The sequence below is a fragment of the Amphiprion ocellaris genome, chromosome 8 (genome assembly GCF_022539595.1).
Source record: "Amphiprion ocellaris isolate individual 3 ecotype Okinawa chromosome 8, ASM2253959v1, whole genome shotgun sequence".
NCBI classification, from domain to species: Eukaryota; Metazoa; Chordata; class Actinopteri; family Pomacentridae; genus Amphiprion; species Amphiprion ocellaris.
In genome coordinates this window covers 13,337,229-13,355,791 of record NC_072773.1, presented here as the reverse complement: position 1 = coordinate 13,355,791, position 18,563 = coordinate 13,337,229, and the positions used below count along the sequence as shown (strand labels likewise).

General features: G+C 43.3%; 1 protein-coding gene across 2 annotated transcripts; it reads left to right on the top strand.

Annotated features, from left to right (window-relative positions):
* The first annotated feature begins 1,272 nt into the window (after positions 1 to 1,272).
* On the top strand, positions 1,273 to 12,279 carry e2f1 (E2F transcription factor 1). Of its 2 annotated transcripts, none has more exons than XM_023275110.3 (7): positions 1,273 to 2,576; positions 3,947 to 4,046; positions 5,337 to 5,556; positions 5,704 to 5,856; positions 6,306 to 6,420; positions 6,517 to 6,799; positions 8,957 to 12,279. In XM_023275110.3, the coding sequence occupies exons 1-7, from the start codon at positions 2,325 to 2,327 to the stop codon at positions 9,196 to 9,198; spliced, it is 1,365 nt and encodes a 454-aa protein (XP_023130878.2). In that variant the 5' UTR covers positions 1,273 to 2,324; the 3' UTR covers positions 9,199 to 12,279. The 2 variants fall into 2 exon arrangements, with proteins under 2 accessions (XP_023130878.2, XP_035806310.2); XM_035950417.2 differs by having other exon boundaries at positions 8,954 to 12,279.
* Positions 12,280 to 18,563: the final 6,284 nt, after the last annotated feature.

Here is an 18,563-nt window from a genome sequence, read left to right as displayed (position 1 = left end):
CAACGGTCAGTGCTTGGTCCCCTCCTCTTCTCAATATATGCAACTTCACTCGGTGCAGTAATGTACTCCCATGGTTTCTCATACCATTGCTATGCTGATAATACCCAGCTCTTCACTGAACACATTTGAACCTGACAGACTATAAAAAAATAAAAACAAATAAATAAATCAAATAAATTCCTATTACCTCCGGCACTACCTGTAAGCACCACAGTCCTATTGTCACACTTGAACTTGTTTTATGGCTCTTATCCAGGCTATGTTCGCCTGACTAGATCATTACTTGTGTTGTATTTTACTCTCAGATGTTCGTCGCTTTGGGTAAAAGCGTATGCTAAAAGAAACTGTAGAATTGTAGAACCTGCAGAACAGTCTAAAGTTCAACTCCTCCTCTGGACAATTCAGGCCTCTAATTTCATTGCATTTTGCCTCCAGCTGCTCTTGTTTTAGTTGTTTCATTAAAAAAAAAACTTAAATATTCTGATTTATGTATTTTTTTTGGTACTGTGTACTGTCTTTTAATATTGTACTGTTATCCAGGTGTCCTATTTGTGAGCTTATTAGTGTTGTATTTTATGACTTGCCTACATTGGCTTCTATATAATAGAGAAGTGCGTATCTCAATGTTCTCCAAGTTTGAATAAAGATTGAATGAATGAATGAATGATATAGAATTTTTACGAAGAACTCATGAAATGAGTTATCAAATTATATGTCAGCATCTTAAACTAATTAAATAGAATAGAATAGAATAGAATAGAATAGAATAGAATAGAATAGAATAGAATAGAATAGAATAGAATAGAATAGTTTTATTGTCGTCATACATGGAGGCATGACGAAAATATAAGTAGCTGCCACTGGATGGTGTATTGATAACAAGCTAAATTAACGACAATAAATAAGAAAATCGAATGTACATATAAAACAAAACTATATTAAGAATTCCAACATATGGAAAAGAGACAAGGTATATACAATACAGTGAGGAAGTAATGAGATCAAATAAAAAACAATAAAATAGAATCAATATGGGCAGGAGATTGCGGATTGTGAATACTGGACAGGCTGATTCACACTCCAACCAGGTGGTGGCAGTAACGCACCAATCTGATGTTTGCCGACCGTCAAATAGGAGGAAGAAGAAGCAGACAGACAGCTATGGGCACCAATCAGAGCGAGTCAGTCTTGTCCCGCTGAACGCGTAGCTTTTCCACCAATGGTGATCCTGGGGTTGACGCACGTGCCGGTTTCGCGGCAAAAAAGATTTCGCGCGAAAACCGTCAGAGGCTTGTTTAGATGTAGATCAGCTGGGACAATAACAACAATAAGGACTGATAAAGGGGTCGGGATGTCGCTTTTCTAAATGGACTACCCCAAAGAAGTAAGCACCCGGAGGACCAGCAGCTGCTGTTTTAAACTATACTCATGTATTTTGTGGTTTTATTAGCTTATATTTCCATTTTTGTCCGAGAGCTTCCTGCGTGCCTCAACAAAACGAGGGGACCGAGCGGCTAATAACTTAGCTAGCATGCTAATCTGCCACATATTTTAATATTCAACCGTACCGCCGTGTTCTCTGCTGGACTAATGCTGGCTTCTATAAACGCATTGTTAACGATGTTTTCGAGTTGTGGCGATGCCTTTTCTGTTTTGGAGAATTTATGTTGATCGTTCACTTCTGTAAGCTGCTATAAAGTTTTGATAGCCTCTTAACTTAGCCTCGTCTTAGCTAGAAGGAGGGATAGTTTAGTTTTACGGCCGCGGATTGCCCGTACCGGCCGTTCGGGGTTGTTTATGAACTTGTTTGTTGTTGGCTGGTGAGCTAGCTGGTTAGCAGGCTGGTAGCTGTCCATGGCAGGGTGTCCAGGCCTCGGCAGCGCTGCACTGACAGGACAGATGACAACACAATATTAGCTTGATCACTTGCTAGCTCGCTGTCGTCCACAGTTTATTATTTCCAGAGCCAGTTTTCGACTCACAGCACATCAGCGGCTCGGCCTTAAGACACACAGTTACTATGCATTTAGCTGCGTTACTTCATTTGCCAAATTTCCTGTCTGGCAAAACATCCTGTCTTACTGTTTCACTCTTGGTCCAAATCTGATGTCGCCTGCCACTGTCTTCACTTAGTTATATTGTTAGCACCAGTTTGATTTGTTTATGAACATTCTTGAGAAATGTTCCGACGCACACAAAGGACCTTCAGGAGATTTAATTGTCGTACAGCACATGTGAGTAGGTGCTGATACTCTGTCAAACTATAGTTTGTGACCCTTCAGCAGCCCAGATTCCAGAGAAGGGGCTCCCTTTGACACATTGCAATGTCAGAGGCTCTGATAACAGGGCAGACATCGGAGGATCTGTTGGCAGACTTTGAGACTTTATTAAACTCTGGGGGGATCAACCTGGGCGAGGACCACCAGATAGTGATCATCACCAGCCCCAGCAATGAGGGACTCCACCCAGCAGCAGCCCCGACCAGCACAGGGGAAATCCTGCTGTTTGCCACGCCGCAGGGCCCCGCAGATGTGGGGAACCAGGACAAGAGACGACCTGCACTGGGAAGACCTCCGGTGAGGAGAAGGGGGGGAGGTGTAGGGAAGGGTGGAGAAAGTGATGAAAGGGGAAGTAGTTAACTGAGGAGTTCTCGTTTGACAGGAAGAGAGCATCTCTAAGTCTATCTACCTGTTGCTTTAAAAGTGCCATATGGTGGATTTTAGTGTTTTGTTTGTCTTCAAAACACCAGATGTAAAATATGAGCCATGAGAATATGAAGACACCTACTTCTGCCATTTCTCAAACTGCACACATGTATTTGTAATTTTAAATAAACGAAAGGATTTATGTGATTTGCAGATATTTTCATTTAGTTTTTATTTACGTTTCTTATAAAATGAGTTGTAGTAAATATGGTAAAATGCTTAGATGCCTGGCACAGCCTTAGAAGTGAACAGAATAAATAATTGCACAACTAAATTGTTCTCTTCATGTCTCAAACCATATGTCATGACTGGGGGACTCATATTACTTACCAGCTACTGTTCTAATGCTGAGGGTGTCCTGGTCAGTACATACAGCTGGGCGAATACTGCTAATCTCAGGCCACAGTGACACTTTTTTCGGTTTTTGGTATGTCCATGTGGATCGAAAAGTTACACAAAACACAAAGAAAATCTCCACTCTTTTAGCATAAGAGTCAGTAGTCATCAAGCTAACAGCGATTTGTTTTATCCTGTGTCCTCCCTCGCTGAGCCTCTACACCTCAGTTCGCCAGGTTTAATTACTTTCTTGAGCTGCTTCTGCTAACTTTAAAATGACCAACCAAATGTTCTGTTGATGGCCACAAGACTCAACACAAGAGTCTTCATGCACTTCCAGCATCTTGAGGAGCTGAAGACACAGTGGATTATTTAACTTTTGATGGCAGTGTCACCACAACAATAGGACAATCTGTAGTGTTAGTATATTGTGTCACTAGTGTGGGTAATGTTATCGTTAACTTTGATCAGTTGGAAATTGTAACGCCGAGACACATTCAGAGATGTTGGAAACTTTAAGAGAAAAGTTTCAGACCGAAAAACGAGAACTGGGTGGGTAACTATGTTTACATGTGCAGCCTAGACTTAGTTTTTACGTCCGTTTGCTTCTCTGATGCTCTCTGTGCTCACATATGCTGTATTTTAATACAGCTGAGTTCCCAGTAAAGCTGTTCTGATTTACATATTTTTCTGTTTCTGTTGTCAAACAACAGAACGGGTATGAAGCAGTGACTGAAGCACAGTCCATTAAGACTACATGCTAACCAGCTGTCCCTTCAGAGCATTGGTTTCTCTCTTGATTGGTTTCACTTTCCCCTTTTTAACTCACAATTAGTGCGTGGTTGTCGTAACATGCAGTATATTAGTATGGTGTAACTGTTTTTTTTTTAAATCCATTTCTTTAGGTAAAGAGGAAGTTGGACTTGGATAGTGACCATCAGTATGTCAGCACCTCTCGACCGTCCATAGGCCAAGCCCCACCCTCCACACCTGCCCCTCCCAGAGGTATACAATCACCCTAAATTCACAGCAGGGGAAACACAGCTGCTTGTGAGCACTACACCATTTCATCCATGCATCTTTCCAGTCCATACACACTCTGAGCTTTGCTCCAGCTGTCATTGTTCTATAAACAACACAGTCTGCCATCCTTTCCTCATCTGCACCAGGGTGATTAGAAAATATGAAAACTATTGGTCCATTCCAAATGATAAAGTGCTTTTTAAGAATAAAGGAAGACAAAGGACCATAACATTAAGTTCATGAATTTAAATGTTTTTTTTCCTCCATTTGACTTTGTTCAGTTGTTGCGGTTAAGAAATTCTAAATATAAGATTTTATTCTATTTGCATGGTCGTCCACAGGAGTCACACTTCACTACAAGGGAAAAATGAAGACAGTTTTGAAGTAGAAAAGATGGAGTGACATGTGACAAACATTTCTTGTAATGAATGGACATATTTTAGAAAAATAAGTGCATCTGCTGTACAAGACAGACATCTGAAATACACCATCCACATAGATTTTTGTTTTGTTGAAAGTCTGTAAATACACCTTTGGTGTGTCTTTCACTCGCTGCAAAGCATAATGTTTGGTTGTGGAATGCTAACAGCAACTTTTTAAGGTAAATATTTTTGAAAAAAAATGCAAAGACATGATAAGGTTGATTCTTGGGAGTTTTACCACAGAGTATAAATGTACCAGATTCCCCATAGGTGCTGTGATAGTGAAACTGAGAATTTCAAATGAGTAATGTGAACTTGGTTAGAAACACAAGAGATTCAAGAACGGTACTAAAGATGCGTACCTGAATATGCCACACATGTTTTCTGTACTTTGGTGAAATCCCCTGTAAGGTAGTGTGAGATGCTTTGTACTAAAAGGGCATTTATAGCTTCAGTATTTGTCACCACCGTACCTAAAAGGAAGAAAAACACGCTGAAAAGAAAATGATATTTCTCATTTCTCATTGTGCTTTGGGGTGACTGGCAAAAAATGATGTGTCAGAGTTACAGGTAGTACACTGCAATAGTTAAATAGCAAAAAGGAAATACAGTCCTGGTCCAGCATATACAAATCTCAGAATTGTGAGAATTTCACTTCCCTCAAAAAAGGACTTTAATGCAGGTCATTAAATTGAGAGAAATCACTTAGGACATTAGACACTGTCTCAGTTTGAATTGTAGGACAGTAAATGTGTGTAATTTACTGAGTCTTTGTATAAGGTTGAAAAAAGCTGCCTCCTGTGGTTATAAATAAGATTTTTAAACTCGTGTGTGCTGCCTTTCCATCCAGTTCCTCGGACCTCGACAGAAAAGTCTCGGTACGACACTTCGTTGAATCTGACCACCAAGCGCTTTCTGAACCTGCTGTCCCAGTCGGCCGACGGAGTGGTGGATCTGAACTGGGCCTCGCAGGTGCTGGATGTCCAGAAGAGACGCATCTATGACATTACCAACGTCCTGGAGGGAATCCAGCTCATCTCCAAGAAGTCCAAGAACAATATTCAGTGGCTGTGAGTATAAATAAGGCCCAAACTAACAAGCACAAATATGGTAAATGAAAAATCTGTAAACAGCACTTGTCGATCCCATGCTTTCATGTTTGTTTGGGATAAATAAACCTCTCGCTCTTTCCATTTTCAATTTTTCTTCCTCTGCAGTGGTAATCGGATTGATGCAGCACTGGTTTCCCGCCATAAGGAGCTGCAGAGGGAAGTGTGTGACCTTACAGAGGCTGAGGAACAGCTGGATGAGCTCATATCCAAATGCAACATACAGCTCCGACTGCTCACAGAGGACCCGCAGAACAAGAAATATCCTTTTAACCCAGGCCGAGTCTAGTGGTTAGTGGTGCTTGTAGACCTGAACTGGTTACAACAGTAGATTTTAGTAGTGTTGCCGCATGCTTACTCAGCGGATGCATGAAGTTGTATGTTCTCCCATGATGAGCCCCAGTTGAATGAATGGAAAGTGATTTTAGCAGCACCAGTGGAGCTGAACTGTGCATCACAGTCCGATGAAGCAGATGTATATTTAACTTAAATGTCTATATTTTTCTCACATAGTGTTTTGTGGCCCAGTCCGCTAAAGATACGGTGGTGAAGTAAAGGAGAAGGACAGGACTGTTGCTATTGCTTAGTGTTCAAGCAAGGGACTGGAACCTCAACTCTTTTCAACAGTTAAGTTAAATAAGTAAATGTAAAGTGTAAAAAGAGAAAGCTCATGGGCCTGCACTGTGTTCCTTAATGGTTGTTTTCATCACGCTGGGCTATGTGCACTGCCAGGACTTGAGGCAGTCATTCGATTCCCCGGACCAGCTGGTCATGGTGATCAGAGCTCCTCCAGAAACCCAGATGCAAGTTTCAGAGCCCAGTGAGGTACGGACCTTAAAAACACATTTTTCAACAATGTGAAAAGTGCTTAATTTGATGTTTATTTTCACCTAACTGTGCAAATTTGTCTTTATCTCTCAGGGTTACCAGGTGTCACTAAAAAGCTCGCGAGGTCCAATTGATGTCTTCCTCTGTCCAGAAGACAGTTCAGGAGTCTGCAGCCCCGTGACAGGAAGCAGTCCCTCAAAACCCACCGCTGACCTATCCTTGGTCCCGCCTCCTACACAGCCCACAGACCAATCACAACCCAGAACCTGCACAGCAGCACCAGAAGCAGTTTTCTCATCGCCAACGTCCACCACATCCACAGTGACAGCAGCCTCCCAGCAGGACCCTTCATCTCTGGTGTTAGGTGGTGACACAGGTGAGTGTTTACGCAGCTCAGTGAATAAATCCACGTCTCTATTCTGAGTAACAATGAAGGTGATACTCCTCCTGAAATCTTGAAAGGGAGCCAAAAAATGTTGCTCCTCATGGAGAACAGCAGCTGTGATCAGCTTCAGTTCGGTTAACATGGATTCATAATGAAACTAGAAAAGCACTCAGAGAGCGCAGTACTCAGACAGACAGACGCCGATCGTCACATAAGTAAAAGACACTGAGACTTCTGAAGCCACTGCAGCATAACTTCCTCCTCTGCTTCTAATCCCCAACTCCATGCTCAGTATGGTCCAGACATTCCAAATTATTGTCAGTACGTTCTGCTGCTGCTATTGCAAAGTGTGTAATGTTACATCCTCTGTCCACACAGTTGGGACATAATACTTGGTCGCAATATTGCACCTGTAGGCAATGTTTGACAGTCTCATATGTCTTTTAGTGTTAAGTCTGTCTGTGTGGTCTCAGTGACTGAAGCGTTTTTGTTCTGGCATGAGACACCGCAATGTACAGTCCCTGACAAAAGTCTTGTCGTTTAACCAAGTTGTAGGAATAACAACTGGACTTATAGCTGATCAGTTGGAATCAGAAATGGCTTATATGAAGGGCACCGCCCTCTAGATTATGCTTATTATACCAAAATAAAATTTTCTATCATTCATTGAGTTTTATCATTTAATTAGGATAGAAAGGTCAGATGTTGCTTGGACAAAAGTCTTGTCACATGCAAAAATAATGTAAAAATTATACATATACTTTATTTTGAATTCACAAACATGCTACAATAACAATAGAACATAAAGTCATGGTGCCTTGCAAAAAAGAACTATTATCACGTGTGACTCCCATGGTATTCTGGTGTGCTGGGGTTCTTTTATACACACCTACGAATGTGTTAATTACAGTATTTGTCACAGGTGAAGCTCTAATCTGTGATTCTTTGAATTATTTAAAAACAGGGCAAGACTTTTATCCTTGCAGAAACCGATGTTATGGGCTTTACCAAGCTGTGAACATCAGGACACTTTGTGACGTTTCATTTTGCATCCAGTTATTAATGTGAAAGCTGTTGACATTAAAATGAACCATTGTTTGTAACAATTGATTGATTATAAATAAAGTTAGATGCCATTTTAACTTACTGTGTCCTTTGGTGACAAGACTTTTGTCAGGGACTGTATGTCACAAATGTTCCACTGCACAGAGGATTGTGGGTTACAATGGCCAGAAAACCATGCTGGCTTGCAAACTGCAAGATGTGACTGGATGTAACAGGAAATTCTGCTATTGGTGGCATTTGACATACTATGTATTGGAACATACTAAATCCATTTTCACCATATTTGACATGCAAGGTACCTTCGACGTACAAAATGTAACATTTCACCACTTTCACCCTCTGAATCCTTGCAAGGCGTGTTATCTTTAAAAGTGTGTTCTTTTTTTAGAGCATCATCATCAGATTTTCAACTTTCAACTTTTAGGGGGAACTCCAGACGTATTTGATATTTTTAAAAATACTTTTAAATGTTCTTTTTTCCTATTTTTTTTTTTAGATATGATCTCAGGACAAGTAAATTTACACAACAACTACATGTTTTAGTATTTTGTACATGGATTATTTGAAATTTGACGAGTGGAACGTAAAATGTCCTCCATTTCTGGAATGATCCTCGTCTGACAAAGATTGTTGAACTTTTTGGCTGAACTTTGGGCTATGGTTACACAGAGAGCAGATAGGAGACAAGTCTGGAAACAAAGTTCAAATGTAAGCAGTGAAATATTTAGACTTAGAATATCAGAGTTGATTTTTTTCAGCATTGACACCTGTGGAACTTTGGAAAATGATGTACATTTTGATTCCAACTTCTTTTTTTCTTTTTACGGCATTTTAACTGTTTCCTACTGCACAGAAGACATTTCTAAGTTTCCTGTACTTCAACCATGATTGTGCTGTTACAGGTGCAAGACATTCTATTAAAGTGAAAACTGAGCTCACTGTTACACTGTTGGCTCAAAGAACAAACAGCCACAAACTGCTTGAGGTTCATTGTTAATAATTTGATAGAAACCCAGTAACAACAAATGCTTCTGTGACTCCCTCAGTCGTGCAGCGTGATTAATATTTTCTTTTCTTTAGCAGAATCACTGCTGGATGGTGACCCATTCTCCAGCCTGGGAGATCTACCCGACTTTGACCTCTCCCCACTCTCCTCCTCGGACTTCCTGATTGGAGAGGGCCTCCCTCTCCCATTGGATGGTTTCATCAACCTGTCCCCCCCACACAGTCACGACTACCACTTTGGACTGGAAGACCATGAAGGCATCAGTGAACTGTTTGATTGTGACTTTGGTGACTTATCGCAAGTTTTGGGGGACGATTAGAAGAAAAAGAAGAGGCGGAGCCTGTAGGCAAATCATTGTCTATGTAGAACTTTACCTCTGTCCACTGGGGCTTCTGAAGGAGGGCTGAAAATCAACGTTTCATAAACAATTCTCGTTTCAGAAACACACACATTTAATCTTTTAAATGTTGGGTTTGGGGAATCTTTCAAGTGATCAGCAAAATACCACCCCAGCTAAATAAATTCCCCCAGATTGTGCAGCACATTATTAGCACTTCTCTTTGGCCATTTAAAAATGTCAGACCAAGCCTTGAGCTTTAGAATAGCTATTTAAATTATTTATATAAATGTTATTTTGTACCAAGTGAGGTTTTTGCTGTTGTTAATGTTTTATTCAAGGGGATTATGCAGGTGTTTTTTGTGTGTGGTGTTTGAACTCTTGGGGATGTTTCCTTCACAGTGATTAACAAACATACTGAAACTCTTAAAGCTGGTTTCTGAAACAACTCAGTCTTTCTACAAAGGAGAAAGTTTGCAGTGCCGCAGCTTTAGGCTGAAGCTGCTTCAACGAAACCAGCATTAACAGTAGTACATGTTCAGGGATGAGGTTTCCAAAAGCATCTTTGAGCTATGTGGCAGTTTCACGTATTATCAACTTGTGATGTCAGCACAAAAATAATTTGTGTTTAAAACACTGGAATCCTAAAAAAAAAAAAAAAAAAAAACTGGATCATGTAACTTCCCTGTAACCAACCAGGACATCCTGATCCCCAGCTAGCTTTGCACCATTTCCCCGTGGATTAACAAGAGTTTGTTTGCAGTCCATGACTTTGAATTTGTTTTTGTGTGTTGAACACAAACTAAGATGCTTTTGGCAAACTAGAACTTCACCTTTCTTTACATAAATGGTAACATATAGGCTTACCAGCCCACTTTTGATGATTATTCTTTAAGACACATGTGAACACATTTTCACATTAGTCCTTAAGATGGCTCAAAAGTGCTCAAAAGAAGTCTGAATAGCCTAGATATGTTTCATCAATGTGTAGGAAACCAGGCAAGAATAGACTGCTGCGGTTATGCTAGCAGGTAAAAACTAATACTGAATATGTTCTCTATTAGTTAGCTAGGTGTTTAGCCATAGTCTCAGGTGTTTGGAGCAGAGCAAAGTCTTAAATCAGTGATCTCGATGCAAACGTGTATGAGAGTGTTTTAGATGAGTTTTGTGTAGGTTCATAGTAGACTCTTAAAGGTGTGTGTTTTAAATTTGTCATTTGACTTTTTAGCTGGAGGTTCAAGTGAGAAAAGTTCCCCAGATGTCTGTAGACGGTGGATGCCAACACCACCCAACTGTTGATGTTTGGTCCTGAGCCCTTGTCCTCACTAACTATTCACTGGTTGTCATTATGGCCAAATTAAAGCACAGCTGCATCCTTCTTTTACCGGTTGAATCAGTGCAGAGCAGCGTTGACTTCAGGAAGGATTCAGTGGAAGTGATGGGCTCTTGAAAGGAATTCATAACAGGGACATCTTGTTATTGTTCTGTGTATGGGCTTCAAATCAATTCAGAAAGTTAATGTTCATGCCTTAAATCAATGACTTATCAGGTAAAGGGTGGTTCATCTTGTCTCAGCACCCAGTGATCAATTCTTTCTTGTTTTTGTGTCAACATCCGGCTTCATGTTTATCTGGCTTGACTGTGTGTTTGTAGAAAGTACATTGATTTTTCAGTTGAAAAGCAGCAATAACAGCCATTTTTCACATTCCATACTCTGAGTATAAGATGGAAAAACTGTCCTGCTACATGTTGTCTTGTTCCAAATGTCCGTGTCACCCCCCTTTTTTTTCTCATCTTAAGTTATGTAAGCTAACATGTTTTTGTTTTTTGTTTTTTTGCATTCTTCAAATGTCCGATTTTAATATGTATGGGTGCATGTGTGTAAAAAAAAAACAAAAAAAAAATGTTTTGTTGAATTTCATATTTATTAAAAATGGGGTTTATTGGAGAAAAAATGGTACAAAAATTTCCATTAATTTTCTGGCAGGAACGGACTTTTCCTTTGTAAATCTTAACAAATGTGCCCTTTAGTGGTGAAAAGAAGTATTTTCTTTGTAAATGAGCTTCTTGTTTGTGGCACATTTATGTTTTGCGATGTTTTTCCTACTATACTGTATATTTTTTCCATCTCAACCTATCATTATCCATGTGCAGCCTTTGTATTGGCGAATGATACCAAAAAGAAGAGAGATAATCTTCAGAAGTACAGTATTTTGCTGTTTTGACTGAGCTGACTATTGCATCAATTTAGATTAAATACCACCTCATGTTGCAGGCAACATTGCTAATCTAAGGTTGTACATGTATTTTTTTTTTCAGTCTTTGGGTGCAGCGGACTCGCTGAATGTGTAAAGGCCTTGTAACTACTGTCATGTTTTGTTATCTTTTGTTTTCTTTAATCTTCAGCTCTGGAAACCTTAAAATCCAGCATATAAATTCAACAGCATCTGACAGCCTTGTTACAAGCCACCACGCTCCTTTTATAATTCACGTAACATCCAAAATGTACCATATTTTGTGTCTGTTTATTATTGTTGCCCCTTTGTGTCATGTGTTGGTTCCCTGCAGGACAAATGCAATGCCTTGCTGAGGTAGAATATTTCTTTTTGTGTGCCATCATGGTAAAAGAATTGCAAGACTTTTTTTTTTTTTTTTGGTGTGTTGTGTGGCATTTGTGGAGTTTTGTTCAATAAATTTGCACCTTCAGTTTAAACTCAAATGAGAATCTTCTGGAACTGTAGGACTCAAAGCATGTAAAAGGAAATATTGGGATTTTCTCAAATAATGGATCAAGGCTGCGTTGACAATTGATTTGGGTTTAATAACACTATAAATACATTCATTTTAAAATGTGTTTTTTTTCCTTTTATTGAAGTCAGTTTCTATTATGATTTAAAACAAAATATGCTGACGTGCCATAAAACTTCTCTGGTTTACCAGTGTAAAAGTGAATTTACTCCAGCTCTGATTCAGTTGCTGTACAAAGCTAAACTAATCGCATTTTTCCAAATATATATTTTTCCTAAATTCCGGTTTAATAAAATACAGGTTGTGAACGACTAATATGTCCCAGTGTCTTTTTGTATAAAATTTTCTTTGACAGTAATAAAAGTTAACTAATTTGATTTGACCCATTTGCACTACATCTTCTGTTTGTGGCGTATAAAAGTAAACCTCATACCAAAAACAGCACTACACTGAACCATTTGCATCCATGCCAGGACTCTCAGTTTCCCAGGAGAATGTTGCATTGTAGTGGTTTTAATGTTGTGGGTGGCGGCTTTTCATTCAGTAAATTCATACATTATCTTGAAAAGGGTTAGGGTTAAAGAAGGTTTTGCCCATTTCATTTATCATCAGCACGGAATTCTTAGTAGTGTAAAGCAGGGCTACTCAACTCAACATTGCTCATGGGCCACATAGAAAAATATCTCTGTTTGCGTGGGCCACAACCTAGAAATAAATCCTTTAATATGACTGAATTATATAAATGACATTTAAATAATCTAGGTAATATTAAATAACAAGATATTTTAAGTGCAACACAGTAAAAGGGCAGTTTCATTCAGCTTTTATACAACCTATTGGTGCATTACTGCCACCAACTGGAAAAGTCCCATAATTGCAACACTTACCTGCCTGTTGTCAGTAGGTTATGGAAAACCCTTTGAGCATTTATTCCATATCCTTGATATCAGACATTAGTTTTCTTCACTAGTTCAGTCTTTGTCAGCACTAGTTGGACATTCAGCCACACCAGTTACACATTTTGTCGTACTAGTTGCACAAAAACTCTGAGCAGTCACTCATTTTCAGCAACATGTTAACTAGTCAAACATGGATTCTCCTCACCAGTTAAAGGTGACCTAGGATTTCCTTCACTAGGGGTTTGGGTGGCGGGTGGGTCCTCGTGCCCCGGGCCGCCTGGGTCGGTCTTGGCGCGCTGGGGGTGTCGGTAGCTGCTCCCTCTTGTTCTCCGGGTCCACGTGGTTCACGGTGGCCCCGGTGGCTCTCTGGGGGTGCCGCCCTGTGGCTCCTATGGCCCGGGGGGAGGGGTGCCCTGTTGGCTTGGCCCTGCCTTGCTGTGATTGCTGTTCTGGGCTTCGGGGTTCTTCACACTTGCATGTTTGATCAGGTCTCGCCAGCTACTGCCGAGTCCCATTTCAGCGAGGGATGGGACCCGCCAGAATGTGCTGAGAATTTCTCCAGTCTCTACCCTAAACTCATTCTCTCTTGCACTAGTATCCTCTTCTGGCCTATTCTATTCTATTCTATTCTATACTATCAAGACATCCACAATTATGGTGCTCAGTACCGTTTGTTTAATTATTTATCTATTGAATCTCTTTTTTTTTCTGTTTTATTGATGGGCAGTTAGTAGTTGGGAATAACACACCACCTTACAATCTTTAATTGCAATAGCACCACCTGTCATTTTCTATCCCTGTTCATCCTGTTCATCCTGTTCGTCCTGTTCGTCCTGTTCGTCCTGTCCAGTCTTTGTTTCCCCCACACATCACTGAGGTGTAGCACTGCCCTCCCTGGCTCATAATAGGGAATTCTAATAAAGAATGTCTGCTTAGCTTTCAGGGAGGGCTGGTGATGGTCACACACATGCACTAAATATTAAAATATTTGGCTGCAAGACTAAAATATGCATCAATCTCATATAATGTTGACACCTCTTTTGTGGAGTTAAACAATGAGAATAAATGAAGACCAAAAAAAAGAGAGATCCTACTACAAATCCACTGCTGTAGACGTATTGTAAAGGATACAACTGGTTAAATTGTGGGGGTGTTTGTAATAATAATAATAATAAATTTTATTTATAAAGCGCTTTTCCAAAAACTCAAAGACGCTGTACATAAAATACAATAAGATAAAACAAAACTGTTAATTAAAATCAATAGATAGTAAAACAAGTTCAAGATAAAATACAGAATCACTTAAGGAAAGCAGATCTAAAAAGGTGAGTCTTTAAAAGGGATTTAAATGTGGTGAGGTTGGTGCAGTCACGGAGGGCATGGGGGAGTGAGTTCCAGAGTGTGGGGGCGGCAATGGCGAAGGCTCTGTCCCCCCAATGTCGCCGGCTGGTCCTGTGCGGGATGGAAAGGAGGTTTGTGTGGGAGGAGCGGAGATTCCTGGGGGGGGTGTAGGGGAGGAGCAAATCGGTAAGGTAAGAGGGGGCAAGATTATGGATGGACTTGAAGGTGAGGAGAAGCAGTTTGTACTGGATGCGGTGTGAAATGGGGAGCCAATGGAGGTTCTGCAGGACGGGGGTGATATGGTCGTGAGAACAGGTTCGGGTGAGGAGTCGGGCAGCAGAGTTTTGAATGAGTTGAAGTTTATTGAGAACTTTGGAGGTGGAGCCGAAGAGAATGCTATTGCAGTAGTCAAGGCGGGAAGTGACGAAGGCATGAATGAGGGTTTCAGCGGCTGAGAAGGAGAGGAAGGGGCGGAGACGGGCGATGTTGCGGAGATGGAAATAGGCAGTTTTGGTGATCTGATTAATGTGGGGTTCAAAAGTGAGGTTGCTGTCAAATATCACACCGAGGTTGCGGATGTGAGCAGAAGGAGATAGGGTGGTGTTATCAATGGTAATGGGGGGGTGGGGAAATGGTGTGAGTGATTTAGGTCCAATAAAGATGAGATCAGTCTTGTCGCAGTTTAGCAGGAGAAAATTTTTCCTCATCCAGGATTTAATGTCGGCCAAGCAGCTGGAGAGAGAGGGGAGGGTGGTGGTGGCGGTGGTGTTGGTGGAGATGTAGAGTTGGATATCGTCGGCGTAGCAATGGAAGTGTAGGTTGTGGCGGCGGATGATGTTGCCGAGGGGGAGGAGGTACAGGATAAAGAGGAGGGGGCCAAGGACTGATCCTTGAGGGACACCATGTGACAGGGGGGCGGTGGCGGATGTGCAGTTGTTGACCTTGATGAATTGTTGTCGATTTGTGAGATATGATGTGAACCAGGTGAGGGCGGTGCCGGTGATGTTAATGGAGGATTGAAGGCGGGACAGGAGGATGGAGTGATTGATTGTGTCAAATGCTGCAGAGAGGTCGAGAAGAATGAGGATGGTGACTTGTCCAGAGTCTGAGGAGAGGAGGAGATCGTTGGTGACCTTGAGGAGAGCAGTTTCAGTGCTGTGATGAGAGCGGAATCCGGATTGAAAGGTTTCATACAGGTTGTTGGAGGTGAGATGAGTTTTCAACTGGGCAGCGACGACACGTTCTAATGTTTTGGATAAGAAGGGGAGGTTGGAGATGGGCCGGAAGTTGTGAGGGGAGGTTGGATCCAAACCAGGTTTTTTGAGGATGGGGGAGACAGAGGCGAGCTTGAGGGGTGAGGGGACACAGCCAGTACTGAGGGAAGTGTTGATGATGTTAGAGATGAGGGGGGAGATAACAGGGAGGCAGTTTTTGAGGAGGTCAGTGGGGATGGGGTCCAGGCAGGATGTGGAGTTTTTAGTTCCAGTGATGAATTTGGGCAGGTCCAGGGGGGAAACGGGCGAGAAGTGGGCCAGGGGGGGAAAGTTCAGAGGGTTTGGTGGAGGAGAGGGGGGATCAAGTGAGGTGGGAGAGGTGACAAGGCTGCTGTGGATGGAGATGATTTTGTTATGGAAAAAAGAGAGGAATAGGTTGCACTTGTCAGTGGTGAACGAGTTTGAGACGGTGTCCGGGGGGGCAAGGAGTTTATTGACAGTTGAGAAGAGGGACTTGGGGTTGTTGGAGCTGGTATTGATCAGGTCAGAGTAGAAAGTGGACCGTGCAGATTTCAGGGCGTCTTTGTATTGTTGGAGGAAGTCGGAGTAGGCTTGACGGTGAACTGTCAGGTTTGTTTTCTTGACAAGACGTTCCAGCTGTCGTTTATGGGCTTTCATGCGGTGGAGTTCGGGGGTGTACCATGGAGCAGAGTGGGAGAAAGTGACTAATTTGGATTTGAGGGGAGCAAGCTGATCAAGACAGGAAGAGAGAGTATGATTATAGTGGTTGATGAGGTCAGTGGGGTTATTGATTGATGGGGGAGGGGAGATGGACAATGCAGTGGTCAGTGAGGCGGAGAATACAGAGGGGGAGAGTGATCTAGTGTTTCTAAAAAAGATTGTCCGTTTTTCCTTGGGCAGGGGGGTGGGGAGGCTGATGTCCATAGTTATTGCTAGGTGGTCAGAGATGGAGAGATGACAGCTGGAGATATTTAGGACTGTAAGACCAGAGGAGCAGACCAGATCGAGGATGTGTCCATGGTTGTGGGTGGGGAAATTGACATGCTGGGTGAGGTTGAGTGATTGTAGGAGGTCTAGGAAGTCAGAGGCAGATTTACTGTGAAGGTTGTCCATGTGAAAGTTGAAGTCACCAAGGATGAGGACTGATGGAGATGTAGCTAATAGCTGGGTGGCAAAGTGGGAAAAGTCAGGGAGAAATGAGGGGTTTGGTTTAGGTGGGCGGTAAATGATAGCAGTGACCATTGGGGTGGGACCGGGTAATTTAAAAACAAGGTGTTCAAAGGAGGGGGAGGCAGGGATGGAAAGTGGGATGGTTGTGAAGACCTGTTTGTGGATGACTGCGATGCCGCCTCCTCGACCTTCTGGGCGGGGTGAGTTGAGGTACGTGTATCCGGAGGGAGTGGCTTGGTTGAGTGGGTAGAAGTCCAGTGGTTTGTGCCATGTTTCGGTTAGACAGAGGAAGTCCAGTTTATTGTCCAGGATGAATAATTGTAGAATGGGGCCTTTGCTGGTGACGGAGCGGGTGTTGAAGAGGGCAAAGTTCAGGTGAAGTGTGGATGTGTGATTAGGGGAGGGCTTCTGGGGACAAGGCTGTGAGGTCCGTGGAAGTGGGCGAAGGTTAGCAAAATGGCAGTTTCTGAGGGAGGGCTGCCGAGGTTGTCTGAAGCTGATGATGGTGGGGATTTGGCAGCTAGTTGAATTCTGGTAGAGCCGGGGTGACGGGCAGGGGGAGCCAGAGGGGGGAGGCAGTGGGTGTGCTGGAGGGGAAGATGGGGGGAGTTCCAGGTGGGGACAGAGGGGGGCGCTGTAGCTGGGAGGCGGTTCAGTGGAGCGTGAAGAAGAGATGGATGTAAACACTGGCACTAGTCAGTCTGAAGTGTGGACGGTGTATTGGATATTTGAGACTAAAAGTGATCTGCCGGACCTGTTTGGATGAATGCCATCACTGTTAAAATATTCTGGCCTGTTCCAGAAACAGTTAAAATTGTCAATAAAGTTAATTCTGCTGGCACAGCAGAACGAGCTAATCCAGGTGTTCAGGCTGAGCAGTCTGCTGAAGCGCTCAGAACTGTTGTTCACCATTGGTAGGGGCCCGCTAATAAAAATAGACTTTCCGCAGTCTTTCAGTAAGTCCGTCAGATATTGAAAATCACGTTTTGTCTGCTCAGACTGGGGGCGCGCTGTGTCGTTGCAGCCGACGTGAAGGATAATGCGGTGTACAGAGGAGGGGAGTGAGCGGAGAACGGAAGGAATTTTAACAGCGATATCTGCAGCTGTAGCACCGGGGAATGACAGTGTGATAGCGTTAAAGAACCTGATGCCTCTCATGATACTGTCGCCAATGATGAGCGTAGTGGGGGCGAAGAGTGGGGCAAGTGGTGGACGGGAGGTTGTGAACTTACGGGAGAGGTGGAGTGGAGGGCTTCCAGCTGAGGTTGCGTCGGGGCTGGTGTGCAGAGGAGCCGCCGCGGGTGCCAGCTGTCCCTGTGGCTCGGTGTCGGTAAGGGGGGAGGTGATGGTGGAGCGATGGAAACGCGGCGATGAGGAGTCTACAAACTCGCGTTGTAAACAGCTGCTATGATGGTCCAAATCTTTGCCGACGGACCCGGCGGAGTGGCGGCGAACCGCGTCCCGCAGCAGACGTCGTCGGGAGGTTGCGGAGGATATCCGGGTTTGGGACCGCTGGGTTTGTTGCTCTCCGGAGGAGGACCGAGTGCTGCCGGTCGCCCGCGGAGGGGAGACCCTGCAGGTGGAGCCAGGCTGAGCCCGGGGGCCACCGCACGTTTGCGCGGAGGTGGTCTTTGCGCCGGCGTCCAGCGGCGACCGGGAGGTAGCCGCCCCCGATGAGGAGGCCGGCTGATCCGCAGCGTTGGACGTCGGGGGGTCCAGAGCCTTTGGCGGTCCGTCGGCTGTTCGGATGGGAGCCGTAGAGGCTCCGGCAGCTGGCAGGTTGGAGGAAGAGGAGGCGTCGCCGCCGATGAGCGTCGCCGCCGGGTTGGCGGGCCGGGGCTTGGCCGGTAGGGACAGAGCCGCAAAGCTGATGAGATTTGGTCGGGCCGGGGAGACGGTGTGGTCGTTGCAGCTGCTTCTGCCACGAATGACAACCTCGGACCAGGATGGATGT